The following is a 22486-nucleotide window of genomic DNA, read 5'->3' as shown; positions in this document are numbered from 1 at the left end:
GCTCCTACCCCTGCTCCTACCCCTGCTGCTGCTCCTGCTCCTACTCCTGCTGCTGCTGCTGCGCTGCCATTGTAGCATTTGCTGCAGCTGCTGGCTGACCTTATGTGCAAATTGGCCCATTGCAAGGATGTGCTGTGGCTGCTGCAGTGGACAACGCGACGTATGAGCGACGCTGCTAATTGCCACGCACCAAAAATACTTTGGCAACTATGCAACGTTGTCATAACTCTTCAACCAACGCCAGCGCCAACGCCAGCGCCGCTGCCCTGCTGCCGAAATATAAAATATGCACAATGTTATTGCTAATACGCATTCCAGCTGCAGTTTAGCAGCAGTACCACAAGGGCAGCAGGAGCTGGTGGCTCTGTGGTGCTGCAACGACCGCCCAGCTGGAGCAGTTGCTCCCTCACAGCGGAATGCCACTGTCTCTGCCGGCATGTCAAAGTGAATAACTCAATAGCCATATTGGGTGTCCACCTGTCTGTCTCAGCAGCAGCAACAACGGCAGCAGCAGCAGCAGCAGCAGCAGGAAGACAGCCGTTTGCAATTCCACGTAAATCCGCCAACAGAGTTGCGAATTGCCAGTTGCCAGTTGCCAATTGCGAGTTGCGAGTTGCCAATTGCACGTTGCAAGTTTGTGTACGACTCGACATGATTTTGTTGCAGCTCGTTGTTGTTGTTGTTGCTGCTGCTGCTGCGGCTGACTGCTGACTGCGCACACAAATGGCCGTTAAAATTCTTAGACCCGATATGGAAATGATAATTTCGCACATTGAGCCGCAATTTACACTTCTGCGGAATAAAAGAAACGCAAGACGCTGGACTGCCAGCCGATGGCCATTTTGGAGCACGTATGCGTCTAATGCCCAACCCGTTTGGCCTTAGCCGAGCTCAGCTCAGCTCAGCTCGAGCCCAACAGGCAGCAGCTGCTCATGGCTCATGGCTCATCCCACCCAGGCCGGCCAGAGCGATCCGCGGAATGCCATTCGACACGCGCTAGGCATAATCTTCAATTAGCGAGCCCCAAAAAAAAAAAAAATACAAAAAATACAACAACCAGAGGAGAGCAGAATGCAAAATATGACGCAGATACAGATGGCAGCCAGAGTAACCCTCGAGGGATCGTCACATAATTTCCATTTCGCATTTCGCATTTCGTATGCAGGCACTCGAGAAACGCATTTAAAATAACTTGGCCAACGGAGCTGGAACGTTGCGCAGGTCAGTAGCAATTAAGATAAGCCGCTTACAAGTGTGCCGATAATGTCCTGTCAATGTGTCGTCGATAGCCGGCCAGGACGCGCCCGGTGGCCGGCCAAATCAGCGCCCGCAACGTTGCCTGGGAAACCGGCGAAATGAGAACGTTTTGGCCCGGACCGGCTCGGACGGCCACTCAAGCCGGTAGCCGGTGTGCTCGAATGCCGCTGATAAGCAACGACGGATGCGTCTAAGTGACCAAGGAAATGACTTGGACACAGGGGCAGTGGCTGGGGCAGGGGCAGGGGCAGGGGCTGGGCAGCAATGTGGTTGGGGTAGCCCATTCAGAACGTTTGCATAATGCATTCATTTGACAAGGAGTCCGTATCAAGACCCGTTCGCCTCATCATTGTCATCTGCTGCTGGCTCGACTCGCCAGGCTGCTTTCTAATGCGGCGTTGAGCCTTTCATTTAGTCCGCCAGCCTGTCTACCCATACCCATACCCGATTCCCATTCCCATGCCCGATTCTCATTCCCATTCCCATTCACCATTCCTGCTCGCACTATTAATTAGAATGTATGCGAGTTGGCTTTTTGGCATTTTGGAGTTAACGGCACGCGACATTTTAAATATGCTCTCTGCCTCTCTCTCTCTCTCGCACTCTGCCTCTCTCTTTCTGTCTTGCACGCCTTCTGCTTCGAGGGGCATAAGGCATTTCGTGGCATTCCACAAATATTAGTGTTCAAATATTTGAAACTTGATTTGCATTTTTAAAGGCAGTAGCATCAGCAGCTACAACAACAACAACAACAACAATGTCGCTGTTGACACTCATTCAGTCATACACAAATTAACACACATACATATACATATAGCTGTACGAATGTTATGAGGCTATATTTCTTACATTTGTATGCGTTGGGGGCAGCTGCTGAAAATTTCAATTTCAAATTTATGGCTTCAAATAGTCCTTGACACACTGAATATTAATAAGTAGAAGAGGAAGATAGAAGAGGAAGCTTTATCTAAATTGTAGCTTAATGAACAGCTTGAGAAGCAGGAAGTAGCGAATAGTTGCTGAGAAAAAATTACGAGAGAAACTATAGAGTATTCTACACTTATGCAATTCTCTAGAAATCAGACGATATAAAATAGCTAATAATAATTCTCCCTCATGCACCCGCTCCCTCCCTGTGTCTGTCTATCTCTCTCCCACTCTCCCTCCCTCTTCAGATATAGATACTAGAAATAAGTGAGTTTTAATATATATACCATATGCGATGTAAAATACGTAATTAAGATCAGGGAAAACTAAAATCGATATATAATAATAAATAAAATAAAATATAATAAATTATAATACATAATATAAATATAATAATAAATAAACAACAAATATTTATACTCTAAATCAAGCTAATAATTTGTTTTAACCGTAAACGTTACTAATAATATTATTATTATATTACTAATATTATATATTATTATATTATATTACTATATATTATATTACTATATTATTATATTACTAACATATATTATTATATTACTAATAATATTCATGTGAGATTTCCAAAACATAATTAGTTGTTCTTTACGAATAAATTGTATACGATCTTTAACTGTTCTATAATTTTAGCTATTACAACCGCACACTACTCGGAAGTAACTAACTAGTTTATGCCTTAAACGTCGCATTTCGCTATTGCAAAATATTCTAGCTTGTTTTCATAAGCTCACACACCATCATATTTACACACACATGCATGTAGACGTAAGAGTGAACAAATCATATTCAATTTATATGTATATACATACAAATATTTTCTTCCTCCAATATTTAGATAGCACGAAAATGGTTCTTGAATAACTGCTATACCAAACAAGTAAGAAAGCTCTAGTCGAGACTGCTCGACTACGAGATCCCCTGAACCCTTGGAGCAATAGATATTTCAATAATTTTTCGCGTCTTTCAGCTTACACAAGAAACACGCACACACACACACACACAGGCATACATATACACACACGCATACAGACACACATACACACACACACACGCATACATACACAAACGCATACACACACACACATACACATACACACACACATACACAAACACATACACACACATACACAAACACATACACACACAAGCACCCACGCATAAACACGCATGGGCTGCAGTGTGCGCTTACTATGAGAACTTAATTGTTTAATAACTTTTTTTATGGACGTACGATCTTCATGAAACTTTCAGATTATGATTATAACATGGATATGCATGTAATTGCCAAAGCACAAGTCTCTAGTATTTGAAATACGCTTTTTACAAAAGTGAGGGTGAGGGGGTGAATTTAAGGGTGGGGGGTAAATTTTAACAAAAACCGAAATTGTATAAATTGCATATAAGCATACATTAAAAATTTGGAGACTCTAGCAATAAAGGTGTAGAAGATATAATTTTATAACTGGTTTTCGATAAGGTTTTTTATCGATAAAAAAAGATCGGGATGAGTTATCGAATTTTAATGATAAACTTGATATGCGCGCTGTAATTACGGACATTTAAAAAAAAATTTGAAGTCTCTAGCTCTTATATCTTCTGAAATCGACGCGTTCATACATACGGACAGACGGACAGACGGACAGACGGACAGACAGACGGACAGGGCCAAATCAACTCAGCTCGTCACCCTGATCAAGAATATATATACTTTGTGGGGTCTGCCACGCCTCCTTCTCCCTGTTACATACATTTCAACAAAACCATTATACCCTGATTTCCCATTGAAAATGGGTTCAGGGTATAAAAAGCAAGCGCTTTAAATTCCCAGATAAGTATTACACATTAAATTATATAACTAATTAATATATCATTTTATATAGATTAAGCGATCTTTTCAAAATCCTAAAATATTATATTAAGAATATACAAACATATATTATTATATAAAATAATATAAATTTGTTTATGAATCAAAGTAAAAGATATTACTTTACGTAGTTTAGGGACTGAGAATATGTACGAAAAGTTCAAAATTGAATTTAATTAATGCCAGGCGTAAAAACTCAAATACTAGTAATGTGCATATACTTTATAAAGAATGTCAATGTACCAATAAACAAAATTTTGCCCATATTCCAAATTTGCTTATTATACTAAACGGCATCGATTTTTAACTGATGTTTCTCCATAATGAAAATAAACAGTAATAAAAGAGAGAAAGAAATTGCAGAGTTCATTGTACATTTATTCATAGATACGAATATAGCTCAGTCATTGAATTTCAGAGAGAATGCAGTCAAGAGGATTAGAATTTATTTATGGATAATTTATTTATATATTGTATTAAATATATATACATTTTGCTTGTGTTTATTTTTTTAGTAAAAGTCATTTGTTACAACAGCTGCAATAGCGATCTGATGTTGGCTATAATTCGAGTGCCTAGTCAGTCATACATATTTAGTTTGAAAACAATTATAATTCAGTTTTAATTACCATAAAGAAGTATAGAAAAGACAAAACTGTAAATTAATTAAAAGTCAAGTAAAAATTGAGCTTTTCGACTAAAACGAGCAAGTTCATAAATCTTGAAGAAGCTTTAATTTGTATAACTGATAAGCAATATTTAATATTAAATATTTAATATTAATTGCTGAAAACATTATTCTTAGATTACATTTATTGCCCAGAATATAATTGATACATACACAAAAAAGATTTTAAATTATATATTATATTAGTATAATAATTATTTATTATTATTATTGTTATAGTTATTCCAAAATTATTATTATATTCATTATCATAATGGTTATCTGCATAAAAACTGATTTTAAATTAGCATAATAATAATTATAAGTTACTTCCAAATTATTATTAACCACTTAATTTATTTATCATTATATATTTATATTATATATTTATTTATCATTATATATTATTTATCATTATATATATATCATATAGTTAGTTAAATTTAGGGGTAATGCAAGAATCAAAATAAATAATATTATTTATTATTTATTATTTATTGTTTATTATTTTTATTCTTTTAATTCGCCAAGTTTGCAGAGCTGATAAGAATATATTTACAGCAATAGATTTTACTTTCGTAAAGTTTTCATTTTCAATTTGCCACTTTTCATATTCTGTGATTTGGTTAAATTCTCAAACTTATGATAATCGAGTTCCAGCGATTGCTGCCAAGGTCAACAGTACTCTGCATCGAAGGCGGAAGTGCTTCCGATGCCTCGATGTGCTCTCGATGGAACACAAATTGAATACAAATCCTGGAGTAGGGCAGACGCACTGCTGATGAACTGCCAGCCGAGAATCGGGAGCAGCGTTGCCAAGGCTGCCACGGAGCGAGCACAATTTCTGGGCTCATTACACGCTGCGATGGTGGGATGCCGCGTGCGCAATCCAGATGCCGGATGCCGGATGCCGCCACCCAAAATCTTGGGCTCAGTTATGAATAGAGCTGGCTGGAAGGCCAAGGAGTAATCAGGCAGCCAACGAACCGAAGCGGCAACCGAGATGACGACGACAAATTGACGTAATGAAAATGTTTTCGAGATATTTACTTTGAGGTGACTCGCGAATGACTTGGCCCAAAACTTGCAGTGTGAGGAGCTGTCTCTCCTTCTCTCTCTCACTCTCTCATTCACTCTGTGTGTGCGTGTGTGTGTGGGCGCTCTCATAAGTATGCTATGAAAGCGAAAGGCTGAAAATTATGAAAGCCCAAACATGTCCGCTCCAAGTGGCTTCATCAGGGACGCGTTGGCCGAACGGCTCCGCCGGCACCTTCTTGGTTGGTGTGCAGCGCGTCTCTCTATCGCAATGCGAAATGTTTCAATATATGTATATGTTCTTTTTTTAATGTTTTGCAACAGCATGTTGAATGCTTCCAAATCGCTGATAAACGCTGCAAAATAAAGCAACAACTGCCCCCAGCTGGGTGAGCAGAGAGACAGAGAGAACGAGAGAGAGAGAGAGAGAGAGAGATAGAGAGAGACTGAGAGCAGCCTCCAATTCCGACTGAGTCTCCGACTCGCAACAACAACAGCAAACAATACAAAACGACAGACAAAACCCACGAACGACGACGACGACGACGACGACGAATTTCGGTGTCTTTGAACAGCGCCTCCGTCCATGGAGTCATGGGAACCAACTTTTCACATTCCGCGCGTGCTTCTGTTTTGCAGTCTTCGCTTTGAGTTGATATTCTGTGCGTTTTTGCTCAGCCAGGCCAACTGCCTCCTGGTCCAGCTAGGGGCCCATTGGCCGGCCGTCCAGTTGGTCGGACAACCATTTGTTCTCGGCGGCACTGCCAAAGGCAATGCCCAGAGCAGGCCACAGCAGCAGCAGCAGCAGCAGCACCGGCAGCAGCCCCAATGATTCGCGATGGGCAATCGCAACAGGACGAAATTCTAAGCGCAGTTTTCGATATCGAACACGATCGCTTTTCTGCTCATCCCGTGTTCCGACTCCCATTGCTTGGTGTATTGATAAGGCATGCGCTTTGGCAATACCTGGAAATGGAACTACGGCTACGGCCGGATAATCAAATTGTTGCTTTTCTAGTTTTCCCAATTGGTCGTTGTCGGCCTGCGTCGCTCTCTGCCAGCAATCGCAAATTTCTTATCTGCGTCGGCAAATGAGCAAACAAACGGCCGACGCGACGCGACGCGACGCTCGTCAGCATTAAATTGCCATTGCCATTGCGTCCGCTTCCGCGTCTCGCCACTGCCTGCCCGGCCAATCTGCTGCTGCCCCAAAGATGATGAAGTCCACGAAAGAGCGGCAGCAGCAGGAGCAGCAGCAGCAGCAGGAGCAGCGACGGCGGCTCAACTGCAAAATGCTTTCAAGTCGTTTTTGTTTTGCTCGCTCGGCAAACGTTGCGCTTTCGAGCTTCGAATGCAGTTGTTAGCAAACGCAACAACAACAACAGAAGCAGCAGCAGCAACTCCTCTGCTCACTCCACCGATCCGCCTCCTTGGCCATCCTCAACAGACCGAACAGATCGAAGCGAACGAGCAGCAACCAAATTTGTTTCATGATGACGGCAACTACACAAAATTCACAAATACATGTATATCTACATACATTTGTATGCCCCATATATGTGCACGCACACACACGCACACACATGACGCACGATCCCAATCCAAGGCTTGAGAAACTTTTTAGTCATGGACCGCTTGCTTGTTGTAGTCTTTATTGTTGTTGTTGTTGTTGTTGCTGTTGTTGCTGTTGTTGCTGTTGTTGCTGTTCCCAGCGCTCGCTGCGTTGGCTGTGGGGCAGCGGGACAGCGGGGCAGACGCAACGCGCTGCATGCCTCCCGTGTACGCGCGAGCATGCAACACGCTCGGCCTGTTGTTGTTGTTGTTGTTCTTTTCGGCTCTCGTCCCGCCGCCTTGCAAACAATTGACATTTGATGATGACGACGACGACGGCGATGAGGATGACCGTGTGACAGGGGCAACTAATACGAATGGCTCATAGTTCGATCCACGTGGGCGTGGTGCGTGGGCGTAGCGTGGGTATTCAAGTGAAAGTCAAACGCTGCTGCAGTCAGGCATGAAGATGAGTTAATAAAAGAAAATAGCAACAAAATAAATATTAAAAACTAAAAAAAAAAAAAAAGCAATTTTTTTTATTTTTTTGTGCAGTTATTAAAAAGTTATTGTATTATTATTATTACATTATTAATATTTTTTTTTATTTTTAAATGTCCAATATGTAATATACGTATATAATAATGAAATATATATTATTGCAATTTTGATTAGAAATATAAATTCGGACTGCAAGCTGATTTTTATTTACTTCCGTCTTTACGAAATTAATCAAAAATCAAAAATTCTCTATTAATTTTGTCTTTTTCTTGGCACGACCAAAATCTGCCTTGTAAATGGCCTTTAGACGATCAAGAGCCTAGTCGCAAGCTCTTTGAATATGACTTTGCGGTATTTTGATCCTGTATAAGTAATCTGAAAATAAACTAGATTTGTCAATCGAAAATTATCTAAAATCTGTAAGCTCTAATACACAATATATGAGCAAACCTCGCCCATAAATTTTCTAACTTTGCTTTCGTCTTTCATCTTCGTCTGCATTCCTATTGATATTATCTGCCAGTTTTATCCACCTCTTTCTACTAAAAACAAGTTTTAAAATTTTTTCAAATACAGTCTTAAATATTCTTGATGTATGATGCGTTGATCTATCTCATTAGAAATTCTCAACTTATATATTAGCTGTAGTTTATATAGTACTTACAAGAGCTTACAAATCAAAAAGAAAACTAAATTGAAATACAAATGAAATAATATTTTAGGTATTAGCATATTGAGAGTAAAAAAATAATAAATATACATTCTCTGTATACTGGGTCTATAGCAAATTCATACTAATTTCAATTCATGCTTGGCTTTATAATTGTATGATGAATGAATAAAAATCCGCATACGAATCAAGCTTGTATTCTAGCTTGGTTTTTCTCTTTCTAAATCTTGTCATTTCAATTTCACTTAAGTACTCTACACTCATCTGTCAATTGACATACTTAACCCACTTTCGTATGCTACCACTTCTATATATACACATATATATATATTTGTATTCGTATAATTAGAAAATGCTGCACAGCAAATATAGAAATGAATTTATAATTTGCTCTATTGAGCAGCCATTGAATTCTTTCGCCTGATGGAAACCTTGAATCATCTTCCATTTGGCCAACACCATCGATGGTCGGGCATTGTTTTTGCTTATCGTCGGCTGTCATCGGGCCTTTCTGCCCCCTGCTCTCCCCTCTCCAACTGTCATTGCCTTATGATGATTTGCTGTCATCTGCCGGTAGCTTGTAGATGGGAGCTGGGAACTGGGAACTGGGAACTGGGAACGTCAATGAGTAGATCAATCAAAAACGCCGTCAGTAGAGGCAGCACTAAATGCCAGGCAATAATGACCAATCGGAAGAATCTTAAATGCATCATCACGTTTAGCGCAGTATCCGGTCGTTGCGAACTCCGACTGGACTGGACGGGACGGGACGGGACTGAACTGGACGTCCTTTCCCAATGTGGCCGGGCAGCCAGCGCGATAAGAGAAACAGAAATTAATTTCGAAAAATTTCATGTTCGGCATTTGCTTGGGTTGCTTTTTGTCTCCACGCAGCTCCAACTCCAACTCCAGCTCCAGCTCCAGCTCCAGCTCCTTACATGTTCGATTCGCAGAAGCCAAAGCCAGTCAATGTTTTCCTCTGCTGCCCCTGCTGCCTCTGCTGCCCCTGCTGCCTCTTCTGCTGCAGTTGCAATTGCAGTTGCAGTTGGTTTTCGTGCCATTGGGGCTCGTTGGGGCATAAACCCGTCGCAGCCAATTGGCTTGTGCCTGCTCATTGAGCCGTTTGCGGTTGATATGCGTTATTAGCTCCGGGAATGAGCCATGTGCATTGCACAGCCATTGGCTTCTAGGACTCGTAGTTGGGGTCAGCAAATGCACATCATACACACACACACACGCATACTCACATATATATATCTCCGACCTGAAAGTGTTTGGCAAATTTAATTAAAATTTCATTGCCCACACATACACACACATACACACACGCACTAACACACTCTATGAATTGAATACCCAAACCCATTTCCATCGCCAGCCAAGGCGGCACACCCACTGCTGCCCACGGTTCCACTCCCTGCTCTCTGCTGATGCCATGACGATTAGATTTTATTAAAAAGCCAAATATGCACAATTATTATGCTACGCCAACCACTTGACAGTCATGAGTCCATGAGCCTTAATATATACGAGATGTGCCGCACCCTGCCCAGCTGGCCGACACTACCAAGCGCCCAGCCGCCCTGCCACTCAGCCGCCCGCCCGCCCTTCCGCCCGGCCATTAACATTAACCATACCCCTCGGCTGTCTGTCGCTGCTGTCTGCGGTGTCCTGCCGTCGTTCATGGAGCGCACAATTCGCTTATTTGCTTTTTAATAAAACAGGTGCTCGACCTTCAGCGTTGACGGCGCGTAAATGAGGGGCGGTAAAAGGGCCAAGGGCGAAATCTGCGGGGTGAGGGCTGAGGGGTTGATATTTCCCATTCTGTGCGCTCCCTTTTTGGACGAAGCATACGCTTTGTGTGCGTATGTCCTTGCTATCTTTTATCATTTAATTTCGCATTCAAACGTTTCGCACCCTCAGCAGCATCATCAAAAGGATGCAGAAAGGATCACGCACACAGGACACAGTCAAAGTCATGCCACTGCCACTCCCAGGGCCTCCCGCTCCGGCCTCCGCCTCCACTTTTGCCCAGCCTTTGGGAAATGCGTGCGGTCGTCACTCGACCCTGGCAATGTTGTCATTTTTCATTTTGCGCAGCGCCCCCGAAAAATTTGTATATGTCGAAAAGTCCAACATTCCGAGCAGGACCAGAATCATCATCATTATCAGCAGCAGCATCATCATCATTGTCAACATTATCATCATCATCATCAGCAGCAGCAGCAGCAACTCGAAATTTCGCCTCAGCATCTTGATGCTGGCTGCTGATCCGGCAATTAGGCCAAGCGTAAAGCGTGCGCAACTATTGAAGAGGACGGGCCCAGTCCTGGCCAGGACCAAGCAGCAAGACATTGACGACTGCCAGCAAAGGACGAGCCAGCCGAGGGGTTGTTCCTTGTTTGCCTGCTTGCTTGCTTCACTGGCTGGTCTATCCGCTGGCTGTGCGTGTCCTCCAAATCGTTTTGTGATTGCTAAAAGCTGTCGTTGGACTTTATTGGTTTCCTGCCACAAGATTTCATCTACACTGAGAGAACAGGAGAAGTTTTAGCAATTCACTTGGAATACTTGAAAATATTAAGAGCACAGACGAATTTTAGTTTTGTAAATATAGAGTTAAGTTTATGTTGAGCTATAAATACAACGAAATAAACACAAATTAATCGATCTTAATTAATGGTACAGGAAGAATGAGGCGTGACACATCCCATAAAGTTTCTAGGTAAGCGGAATCCTATGTATGAATTCTCCCTAAAAAAATGCGAATAAAGACTATAAATTGTTTTTGTAGAAAAAAAAAAAAACACCGACTATTTCTGTTTTATTTAAATATTTTTTATTTATTTATTCACATTAAACTAAAAATATTTTTCTCATGTGTCCTAATATGTATTACAATTGTAATGCAGAATTTATTTTCTATTTTAACCAATCTATTAAATTGCACTATATTTATTATATTGAATTTTTGCATTAGTTTTTTAATTTAAAATAAAATGAATTTCGAGTATGGTAAAGCATTTTAGACGTAATATAATAGCATTTTAGAAATATACCAAATTTATGTGACTGTCTCGAAAGTTCTACTCTGAAGTGCTCAACTAGGAGCTAAAATTTCAATCATCTCTAATCAGAAGTGTTCCTTTCCTTAATTCCTTGCTTTACTCCCTCCTTCCTTCATAACATCTTATATATGATTATTCTTTATTAAGTCTAATCAAAAATCATCGCTAATTTGAAGACAGACAAATGGATTCTAGATCGAACCTGTAGTTACACCCCATCTAAATAACCCCATAAAAATATTTACACATATATTTACATCCGTGCAATTTGCATTTAATTACTTCAATTAAGCCATCTTTAAAAACTGCCAGCGCAATTTCGCACAGTGTAGGAGCGTGCGTATTGTGCCAGTATTTTGGACTATCATTTCTATTATCAAAAGTCATTGACACCCTTTTATTTATTTTTACATTTATTGTTTTTCTGCTTCATACATTTATCTGGGCGATAATCGCTTACATGCCACTTGTGCGGCATGAAGGGCAGGAGAGCAAGAGCAGGAGGAGGAGCAGCAGCAGGAGCAGGAGCAGCAGCAGGAGCAGGAGCTGAACTTGGGCAAGGGAAATGAGAACAATGCCGTGAAATAAGGATTAATGGTGTACACGATTATTTGTGCCTGGCGACAGACAGTCGGACAGACAGACAAACATATTAAAAAATACAATACGAAAACTGTCGCGAGGGCGCAAGATACGGCTGCGGATGCGAATGCGGCTGAGGATGAGGACATCAGGGCGTAAGGACATCAGGCAGTGGCAGTGGCAGTGCGCGCATATTCATGGCATGGCGTAGGTCGAATTTAATAAAACGTCCCTGCGCGGCAACAACTTTGGCTGCGAGTGTGCACTTGCCTGATTTCTAGCTGGTGGGGGGAGGGAGAGGGGGGGGGAGAGAGAGAAAGAGAGTGGGGGTGGCTTGGGTGGTTGGACTGTTTTGTTGTTGTCGTTGTTTCGCCACGCTTCTGGTTGGCTGAGTGTGTTTTTTTTTTTTTTTTTTTTTGGATGGGCTGCGCACAATTGTTTTTGCTGCTTGGGGTTTCCTTTATTTGGATGATGAAGAATTTATTTGAAAATTAAGAAGACAAATTATTTAATTTCGACTTTATGAGCTTCGCCCCTACCCACCAGGCCAGTTTGCCAGCTGGCAGCTGCCTGCTGCCTGCTGCCTGCCTATAGCACTTTAATCTCCATGCCTGTGCTTAAAGGAAATCAGCGACCACTTCTCGGACTCGAGCGAAGTTCTTGGAAAAGGGTTTGCGACTGGGCGGCAACACGGCGTCGGCCATTTTGTGCCATTTGATAGGGCTATGAGCTGAGTGAACGCGTTTTGCATTTTATGCCCCGTTCTTGGTAATAAACACGCAGCAAACGCGAGTGCGAGTCGGCAAGGGTTATGGAGGGGCCTCGGGCCGTGGCTTGGACTCTTGGCACGAGCACGTCAGAAACTTAATTTCGTTTAGTTTTATGTACATTTCATTAAGCAAAAAATTTCTAGCGACGCGACAGACCACGGGCCATGCCAATGGCTGAAGCACTCGCTGACTCGCTCTCTCTCTCCCTCTCTCTCTCTCTCTCTCTCTCCCTCGCACGCTCTGGCTCTGACTCGGTTATACAATGTATGCCACAATTGTGACCCTGCGACCCCGTGTCCTATACGTCCTGCGAAGGACTTAGACTTGAGCGAAGGGACAATCAAGATAAATAGCAAGCGGAATTTTTATTGCCGAAAGGATACGAATGAAAATAAAGAACAACAACAAAAAACAGCTTATAGTTAGTTACAACAACAATAACAACAACAATAAAAAAAAGAGTTGAAAGTGTTGACGTGACGGCGACTATGTCCTCGAGGTCTCACACAAACACACACACACGCACACATGAATACACACATGGGCACTTGAACAACCACCCCGCACACACCTTTATGTGGAAAATTGTCAGCATGTTTTGTATTTTCCAAATTTATTGCCACTTGCAACATTTTGTAGACGGTCAGACCATAGATTATCTCGTCGTTTAGAGCCTAATATGCACCAGAGGCAGCCGCAATATGATTTATCACCGACCAGCCGATATATGATCGCCTCTATGTGTGTGTGTGTGTGTGTGTGTTTGTTTACGGATGCCACAGAGACTCCGCTTAGCCCTCGACAGTGCCACTCCAGCTGCGAAGCGCAACATTTTTAATTACACTTTTTACAAGAAAATTAAATGGCAACATGTCATCGCTAATTAAATTGTTCTTCTTTCGTTTGTTATTTTATTGCTCCTGTTGTTATCCTGTCTGAAATGTGTGAGCGTATGTGTGTGTGTGCGCGAAGGAAAGGGTTGTGCCAGATAGCAGCGTTGATAGGGTTTAGGGAAAATACATTCATCAAAATGAGTTCTATTTACGTGCATATTTGTTCAACTGATGAGGACATCAATGGAAATTATGCAAAAGGAGTTGAATTTATTACTGTGAAGTGACATGTACAAATATTTTCATTTGCATTTAATTTTTTTTTTTTTTTTTTTCAATTTAAATTGCTAATTTTAACTTTTATTCTTAGTAAAATTATTTTTTATTTAGTTTTAAATTTAATTTAAGTTAAATAGGGAAATCATTCAAATTTCGCGCTTTATATGCGCAAGCTTAGAATTGGCAAATACAACTCTGCAAAAGCCTTCGGCTTGCAACGTTGTCTGGCTATTTTTTGCAAATTAAAAAATACCTTAGTATTTTTCTTAGTCACTTAACAAACAGAGCTGCCAGACATTTTAAATTTTGCACCAAGCTCGGCGCACTTTGTTGAATTTCAACTACTAAAATAAATTACAAGAAGCTTGCAACGGCTCTTATATTTTTTTTAAGTAAAACAATTTTTTCTGTTGTGATGAGATTTGGAATTTGTTCAACAATAAATATATATATATATAATTTAAAAACAGTGTATGACTATTTTTTGACATTTTTTTTTTGTGTTATTTTAAATTATGGGAAAAAGTCGAGTTGAATTTTTAATACGACTCTCTGCCGCAAAATGCTGCACGCCATCTAAATACTTAACTTTAAAAGGCAGCCAAGCTCACAATAATCTCACCGCCTCTGAAAAGAAAGAAGCAAACATTTATAAGACAATAAGATCCAAAAATATAATTTATTAAAAAAAAACCAACTAATGATAAGGGTGCAGTAACAAAAATTTTAATTGCTTCATACGTTCTAGTATCTCTGGGCGTATCACAGTCTGCACATCACTTTTTGGCTTTATTTTTTCCTTTTCTTGCTCACAGATGGCGCTGCAGGCGGCCCATTCGCGTGTCTCGTTCTCGAACTCCAGGCGGAAACGGACAAAGGGCGGCGCCACACGCATAAACATGTATAGGACGCGCGTACGCAAATCTTCCGTGGAGTCCGCGCGCAATGGCTTGCGGCAGTTATAGCAGAATTCGTCCATATCACGCAGCAGATGCTCCAGATCGGCCCGCAAGCTGGCCGTGCACCGCGAGAACAGGATCTGCAGCAGCGGACCGGTGACATTGCAGAGGCGCCCATTGACGGAGATCAATGCCTGCTGATATGGGCTGCCCACGGACAGGCTGTTGATGTGATACCTGCTTATTTGGGCCTTAGTGAGCGAACTGAAGGCCATGTACCGTTCCAAGGATCTAAACACAACGTTTATGCGTTTCTTCTCCATCAACGCAGCACTATTATTCTTATTGCTATCACTAATCTCTTCTACATTTACCTTGCGCTGATTGATGTATGGTGCATCCAGCAGATTTTGCAGCTGCGACGACTCCATCAGTGTATTGTCGGTGGCAAGCGCCTGCGAGACGCTTTGCGGCTCGGATTGAAGCGGCACCTGTTGCACTTGACTGGAGGTTACCAGTTGCTGCTCTTCCTCCGCTTCCCCATCCTTATTTACATGGAGCATTAAGCCATCCGGCTCGATGCGGACCATAGCGGCCACTGGCAAGGGGCGAAATTCGTGTCTTAGCTGCGGCACGTTGTCGGGCATAATGCAACGTGTTTTTTTCCTAATCTGGACTTGTGTCTGTTTCTTGGCGGGCACGGACTGTACTGGCAGAGCTGGAGCGGGTTCCTCGGCTTGCTGGGCATTTGTATCTTTAACTGTTTCTTCAGGCTGTGGAGCAGGCAGTTGGCTCTCTGCTGTAAGAGGCGGATTCAGTTCATCGTCCAACCGATGCACCTCTGCCAGTAAATTTTGATATGAATCTGAGGTGTTCGGACAGGATGACGGCAGCACATTGTCAACGATCGAATTGCTTATCTCAAGGCAAGCCAATTCTTCTGAACGCTTCTCCTCATCAGTGTCCAAATTGATGACTTGATCCTCGGAGGCGATAAGTTCGCAATTGAAGGTATCGCTCGAATTGTCGCTATGCAGCGAGAAGCGCATCATGTTGAGGAACTTGATAGGCTCAGTCTTGACTTGAACTTCACTCTTCTCCGCAGGGACTAGATTACTTTGATTGAGTGGATCGTTTTGGGTCTCTATTTCCATTGCCTGGGAGGCGGGCTGCACATTTTGCATGTCCACAAAGCAAGGTGGACTTGGAGACACATCAAGTTGTGTGGGTGGACAAGTGGATGATTGCGATGCTTCTGAAATGGGATAAATATTTACTAGCTTAATGCACGCCTTAGTCGCAATCGCATCATTCAATTCCGACTTACCTATAGCCTCCTCAGGCGTCTCAGGTACAGTTGCACCCGTTTGATCAGACGGAGTTGAATTGATCTCTTCTTGTCGCTCCTCTGAGCTTTGCGATGATATGACCTGAACGGGGGATGAGCTCTGCGCCATGCAGAGCGGCACTAAAACGAGATGCATTTAAAATCTCATAAACTACGCTTCGAGACATTCACCACTTACATGTGGCAGGTGGAGTTGTTTCCTCCATTGGCATATTATCCGTCCAGTTAATGGAGTGGGCCAGCTCCTCTGTTATCTGTGGCACTTGGTGCAGCCAGCGATCCTGGGACCAGCACATGGCATAAAACTTCTTCGCCTCACTGAACAGGTCCTGCAAATTAGCGATTTCATGGCCGGTGCGTGCATGGAAACTGCGCTGAACAATCTCATCGAAGTTTGTGAAGTGGATTAGGTCCTCCCGGTGCAGCATCTTGGGTGACAATTGGCCCAAGTCAAGGGAGTTCAACTTAACGCCTTTCTTCTGCAACAGCTGCGGCAGCAATCGCAGCTTCACGTAGAAATTAGTGGGCCAATTGCCCCTGGACAGCACAAAGTAATAGCACAAGGACAAAATGATGTCATCCTCATATAACGAGGCTGCTCCATATATGCTCGTATATAGCTTAAACTCCGTATAAGTCAGATGGGAGAGTATGCGCCAGATGGTGTTCTTGAGGCCGCGGCTTGTGCAGAGCAGGTATTTCATGTTGTGCACCTGGAATATGGAATTTGAAATTGTGGTTAGCTCTCACTAGCCTACACTAAGTCCCGTTTTATCTACCTTCTCGACGGGGGTAAAGAACTCCTCGACTGCCTCCAGTGCACTGGTAGGTACCATGACTTCTTTAGATAGTGCCGGGTTGATCGATTGCAGATGCAGATCTTCAGCCATTTCTTCAGCTACCTTGGAAGCTGCTGTTGAAGCTTGTGGCGCTGCTTTGTTCACTGCAACCGAGGCTTTTGCCTTCTGCAGCGCAATTCCACTCGATGTTGTAGTGGATGATGATGCATTATCCTCGGGCTTCTCAGTAACGGCTTTGGTGAGGTCCATTACAACTTTGGTAAAGATATCAGTATTTGTTGCCTCACTGGTGGCAGTGGTTGTTGACTCTGCAGCAGCTGCTGTTGCAGCTGACCCGCCAATCTCTGTTGCTGCATTTGCATTTGAAACTATTTTTGTTGTTCTTATGGTCTCAGCTGTCTCTGCAATTGTTGTTGTTGTTGTTGTTGCCGTAACGGTTTTCGTTTTATTTATTATTATTGTTGTTGTTGTGCTCGACTCCGACTCAAAAGTCTCTTTGGCTGCAGTCGCCTCTCGTACTGCTGCAGCGCTCCTCACAGCAGCGGCTGCCTTCTCATAGGTCTCCAGGCTTCTCCATACAATCTCTATATTTTGCCTCTGTTCGTCTGTTTGCTTGCCGGCAAAGTGTTCCGACAACAGATCGCACTTCCTGGGGCACCTCGCTGCTCGCTTGTCTATGTAGACCTTCAAATTGTAGGGCGCGTACCTAACCATATTCAATTTAGTCATACTGCAAATGTTGGAGATTAGCTGGTTTAAAGATTTTGCAATGAAGAACTCACCTGTGAAGCTTCGCTCTCCTAGCTGCATACACAGCAGCCGAGCCTTGGGTGCTCTCACGGTTCCCTGATGCCGCACTGGACTCGGACGCTAGAGACTTCAAAGGCAGCTGCAGCAATTTGGCTTTTAGCAGTGACGGACAAGGCTTAAAGGTGCATTTGTATTTCTCGCGAATTTCCGGGGTGCGATAGAATGCCTCGTAGTAGGCGAGCATACAATCGTGAGCCGTTGCTTTGGCATACTGCGGCTCCTGCTGCATTTGCCGCACAACCTCGTCCAGGTTCAACGTTTTGGAGAATATATTGAAGGAGACAGGAAATGTAATCGCAGGACTCGACTGCGGCTGTGGCAGTGCCTCCTTCACCTGGTCCACTTGTAACTCAATGCGTGGCAATAACATCTGCTCCGCTTGTGACTCGCCAACGGGAGATCCACTTGTGTCCTCGGCCTCTGTCGGCTTTGGGCTGCACTGCACCGCGAATCCCAGCAGTTTCTCTTGCAGCTCAGCAGGTGCGGCATTGAAGTTATAGTTGCACAATTTGCGGACACGCGGATCGATGTAGAACGAGTGATAGAAGCGGCGCAGCAATATCAGATCGTAACGCTCCTCGCGGAGAATTTTCTCAACTTTTTGCTTATCCTTCGAAAACGAATTCGCCAGCTCAATTCTTACTGTGTCATAGTTGATGCAGCGCTTGAAGGTTTGCAGCGAGACTGGAAATTCATAAGTTTTGCCCTCTAGATACACCAAAGTTTTATCATCTTGCACCGAGACATTCTTATTTTTATTGCGCTCATTCACATTGCAGTCTATTTGGGTGATTCCAGGTGCTGCAGGTGTTCCAATATGTTCCCCCTGCTCAGAGTTTTTTGACTCGGCTTCTTGCAAGTCGAGCTGTTTTGATTCGGCGGCTTCTACTGCACCAGAGTGCTCCATCTCAGTTGCCGAGCTAGCAGCGTTCAGCTGCAGAAATTTCTCTCGAAGTTTACTCGGACATGGTTTGAGCTCGTATGCATATTTTCCCCGAACTTCTGGTTTTGTATAGAACTCTATATAGTATTCGAATGCGCATTCATCCTCTGACATGTCTTTGTGCTGCCCATCGCTAATCATGCATTTTACAATCTCCTCCAGATTCCGAATGTTTCGCTTAAACAATTTGAATGTAACGGGCAACGTTTTAGCTATTTCTTCGAGTTGCTCCTGCTTCTTCTTCTTGTTCTCCGAGGCATACTCATCTGCGGCCTGTGCCATCTGCTGCTTGGCCATCTCATCCAGAGGCTCTGCATATTCCAATAGCTTCTCCAATAGCCCAGCACTTACATTGGCAAATCGGTATTCGTATAAGTCGCGTGTGCTCGGACGTACATAAAACGAACGATAATATCGTTTCAATATCTTATGGCACTGCGGATGCATCGGACTTGTCATAGCTGCCAGCTCCTCCTCGTCCTGTGTCAAGCGCAGGAGCAATGGCCTCAGCAGCTCCTGGTGGTTGATGCAGCGCATAAAAGTGTCGAACGAAACAGGAAACTTGAAACGGCCACAACTGCAAAAGCAGGAGTAATAATTGTATATATAGAATATTAATGAACGAACAAGATTTAGTTTCTTCATACCTGCCCAGATCCTCTACGACGTCCAGCTCGCAATCAGCGGTACTAATTTCTGTGCAACTGAAATTTGAGATAATTAAAAAATATAATTTGTTATATATTTATTATAAATTACCCAGTATTTGTGTTTATATCGTGCTCTGGTGTATCCTCAGCTTCCATGGCTTCGCATAGCTCATTCAATGGCCTGCAACGGAATTGCCATTAGAGATTCGCTTAAGAAAGTCAATTAAGATTTACAAACTTACGATTTCTCCACCTCCCTCCTCTGCACAGGCTCGGCCAGCTGCATTAGTTGTTTCCTCAGCTCAAGTGGAGCGGCATCAAAATTGTATTTGAATTGTTCTCGCACTCTCGGATCGGTATAAAATAAATAGTAGAAGTGTTTCAACAACTGCTCATTGGAGGGACATTCGTTAGCCAGTCCCTTTTCCATTTCATATGTGAGGGCGAGCTGTTTACCCAGTTCCTCGTAATTGATATATTTAACGAATGTCTCGAAGCTAATCTGGAACTCGTAGGTGATGTCGTCAACTGTTACCAATTTACGTTCGGCAGCAAGCAATGCATTGCCCTTATCGATTGCTGGGATGTCAGCCAACAGATCAACCTCGCCTGGCAGCGATAGCAACTTCTCACGTACTCTGCCCGGGCAGGGTTTCACCTGGTATTTGAACTGTTTACGTATTTCTGGATCCCAATAGAATCTATTGTAGTATTCCAGCGCACATTCATCTGCAGTTCTGCCGTTGTACTCCCCAGAATACAGCATCTGTTGGACAATGTCGTCCAGATTTCGGATGTAGCGCTTGAACAACTTGAAGCTAACCGGTGGCACAATCTCCGACCATTTGTCTCCTACAAGTTTGGCTGGTGGCAAGATCTCTTGCTGCTGCTCCTGCCTGGTTGGGAAGACCTCTTGCAGATGCTCCTCTCCAGATGGCACGACGTCCGGTAGATGCTCCTCTACGGCGCCAGGAGGCGACTCATGCCTGAATATACACCATTATTATTATTATTATTATAAATTACAATAGATATTTCAGCACTTACTCTGCGCTTGCCCCTGCAACCTCTTCATCTAATTCAGCTGGTGATGTCGGCTGAGGGACTTCAGTATCCTGTTCAATTGGTTGCGATGTAGACACTCGCCGTCCTTTAGTTTTCATTTGCAGCAACGTCTTTCTATCCTCTGGACTGGGCACGGAGAGTATTCGATTTTTCATTGCAGTTGTGCAGGGCGCCAGGACATAAGGATATTTCTCGCGTATCTCGGGAGTCAGATAGAAGGCAAAGTAATACTCATAGGCGCAGTCCTCGAAGCCCTTGTAGGAGTAGTCAGGATCGTTCAGCTTCAGCCGCCACACAATGTCGTATATATTGATAATGTATTTCTCAAACTCATTGAAGCTCACAATTGAGAGGTTGTAGGGAGTCCTTGGAACGGGAGGTTTGCCCTGTGGACTTCTTCCTACCTTGGCCTTAAAGTTTGGTGATGTAGGCAAGCGCGATTTCCTGCAACAAAAAATGTTCGTTAGGTTTACATTTGGGAATGGGTTAGATAGACGGCAGTGGCCGGCTAGAAGATACCCTATGTAAACAATTTATTGTTCAGAATTTAATTTTTAATTTCGGATTTTTTTAATTTTTGTTAAAAATAATATGAACCTACATCGAATATCTGGGTTTTCGTGCTGCCATTTTTTCCAATTTAAAATATATAATGTTTATATAACAGAGTTCTAGGACGTAATGAGGAAAATATTATAAGCTTGCACAGTACAAGCAAATATATGAAATATATTTTTAAAATCTCAAGTACCTAGAGTTTATAGTCATTCAGACGGACGGACGGACAAACAATCAAGTCTGGCTAGAGCGACTCAGTTCGTTGTTCGGCTAAATCTGTGCATCCTATGAGACTAGTTAAGCATTCTCATTCCACATGTCAACTAAACGAGAAAAACGTACTGTGATTTCATCTGCATCGTCTTTACGGCCAGCTCGTCCAAGGGCACGCCCATTTTAAGCAGCTGCTGCCTTAGAGCTGCGGGCGCCGTCTCGAATTTACATATTTCCATGTGGCGCCGACTCGAATTGATGTAGAATGAATTATAGTATTTGCGCAATAGCTTACGGCACACATCCTTGTCGAGCAAGAGCTCAGCTCGCTTCGTCTTACTCTTGGTCTCCTTGCGCACAAGCATATTGAGTAATTCGGTCTTATGGATGTAACGCTCAAACGTGGCTAACGAAACGGGAAACAGGAATCGGCCGGCTCTGTGCATGGGAAATATATGTTATATGTGATATATTTACTGATCGACTCTTCCACTCACCTATTTACTGTGACCTCATAGCCATCCTCGGTTGAGGCTCGGCCAATGTCGTTTGATTCCGAGAACTCATCGGACGAACCAGCCGTGCTGCCCTGCAGCAACTTCTGCTTGACGCGCAGCGGACAGGATCTCAGCTTGTATTCATATTTCGTTCTTATCGTGGGTTCACTGTAGAAGGTATTGTAATACCAGAGCGCGCACTCATCCAAGGATTTGTTTGCAGCGCCGGGCTCATTGCACTGAATTTGAAATGCTATGTCCGGCAGGTTTTCCACTACTTTGCTAAATACACTAAATGGAACTGGCGGAGTGCTGCAAAACAACCATATATTAATAGCTTAAATAGCTTCTCATTCGTGTATTATTTACCTGTCATTTTTCTTTTTATCTGTTAACCACTTGCGCATCTGCTCGGACGCCCTGGGGTCACATTTCACCTTTTTCTTTTTGCGTGTACTAGTCATTATTATTTTTGGTTTGGGCTATTGAAAAGTGTGCATTTGATGTGTTAATGTCAAGTTTTAAAAGACGCAAATAAAAATTCGCGCTTGTTTCCTAGGAGCAATCTGCAGTGTTGCTACGGTGTGACCAAGTTTGTTAAAAAAAAATACAAAAATCGACACTGTGTGCCTGTCTAGACATGTCCATTTTAATTGACATAAGACATAGATGGCG

The 22486-nt window shown here is 42.9% G+C and overlaps 1 protein-coding gene and 1 long non-coding RNA gene across 5 annotated transcripts; both read right to left on the bottom strand.

Moving 5' to 3' along the window:
* Positions 1-7950: 7950 nt before the first annotated feature.
* LOC149268758 (uncharacterized) lies at positions 7951-8612 on the bottom strand. The gene is made up of 3 exons (XR_016270413.1): positions 8494-8612; positions 8263-8371; positions 7951-8204 (listed from the first exon to the last, which is right to left on the bottom strand). It is a non-coding gene; the product is annotated as an uncharacterized LOC149268758 (long non-coding RNA).
* Positions 8613-14416: 5804 nt separating this feature from the next.
* tea (telomere ends associated) lies at positions 14417-22413 on the bottom strand. Of its 4 annotated transcripts, XM_089471706.1 has the most exons (13): positions 22181-22413; positions 21812-22123; positions 21444-21752; positions 20526-20987; positions 19721-20464; positions 19588-19659; positions 19476-19532; positions 17858-19405; positions 17055-17805; positions 16454-16988; positions 16255-16395; positions 15302-16182; positions 14417-14655 (listed from the first exon to the last, which is right to left on the bottom strand). In XM_089471706.1, the coding sequence occupies exons 1-13, from the start codon at positions 22273-22275 to the stop codon at positions 14647-14649; spliced, it is 5916 nt and encodes a 1971-aa protein (XP_089327832.1). In that variant the 5' UTR covers positions 22276-22413; the 3' UTR covers positions 14417-14646. The 4 variants fall into 4 exon arrangements, with proteins under 4 accessions (XP_089327832.1, XP_017868190.1, XP_089327831.1 ...); XM_018012701.2 differs by lacking the exon at positions 14417-14655 and having other exon boundaries at positions 14677-16182; XM_089471705.1 differs by lacking the exon at positions 14417-14655 and having other exon boundaries at positions 14677-16182; positions 17055-17781.
* Between the last annotated feature and the right edge of the window lie 73 nt (positions 22414-22486).

The sequence above is a fragment of the Drosophila arizonae genome, chromosome 5, assembly GCF_054131065.1.
Source record: "Drosophila arizonae isolate 15081-1271.41 chromosome 5, UAZ_ARI_1.0, whole genome shotgun sequence".
Taxonomy (NCBI): Eukaryota; Metazoa; Arthropoda; class Insecta; order Diptera; family Drosophilidae; genus Drosophila; species Drosophila arizonae.
This window is presented reverse-complemented; position numbering and strand designations above follow the sequence as displayed.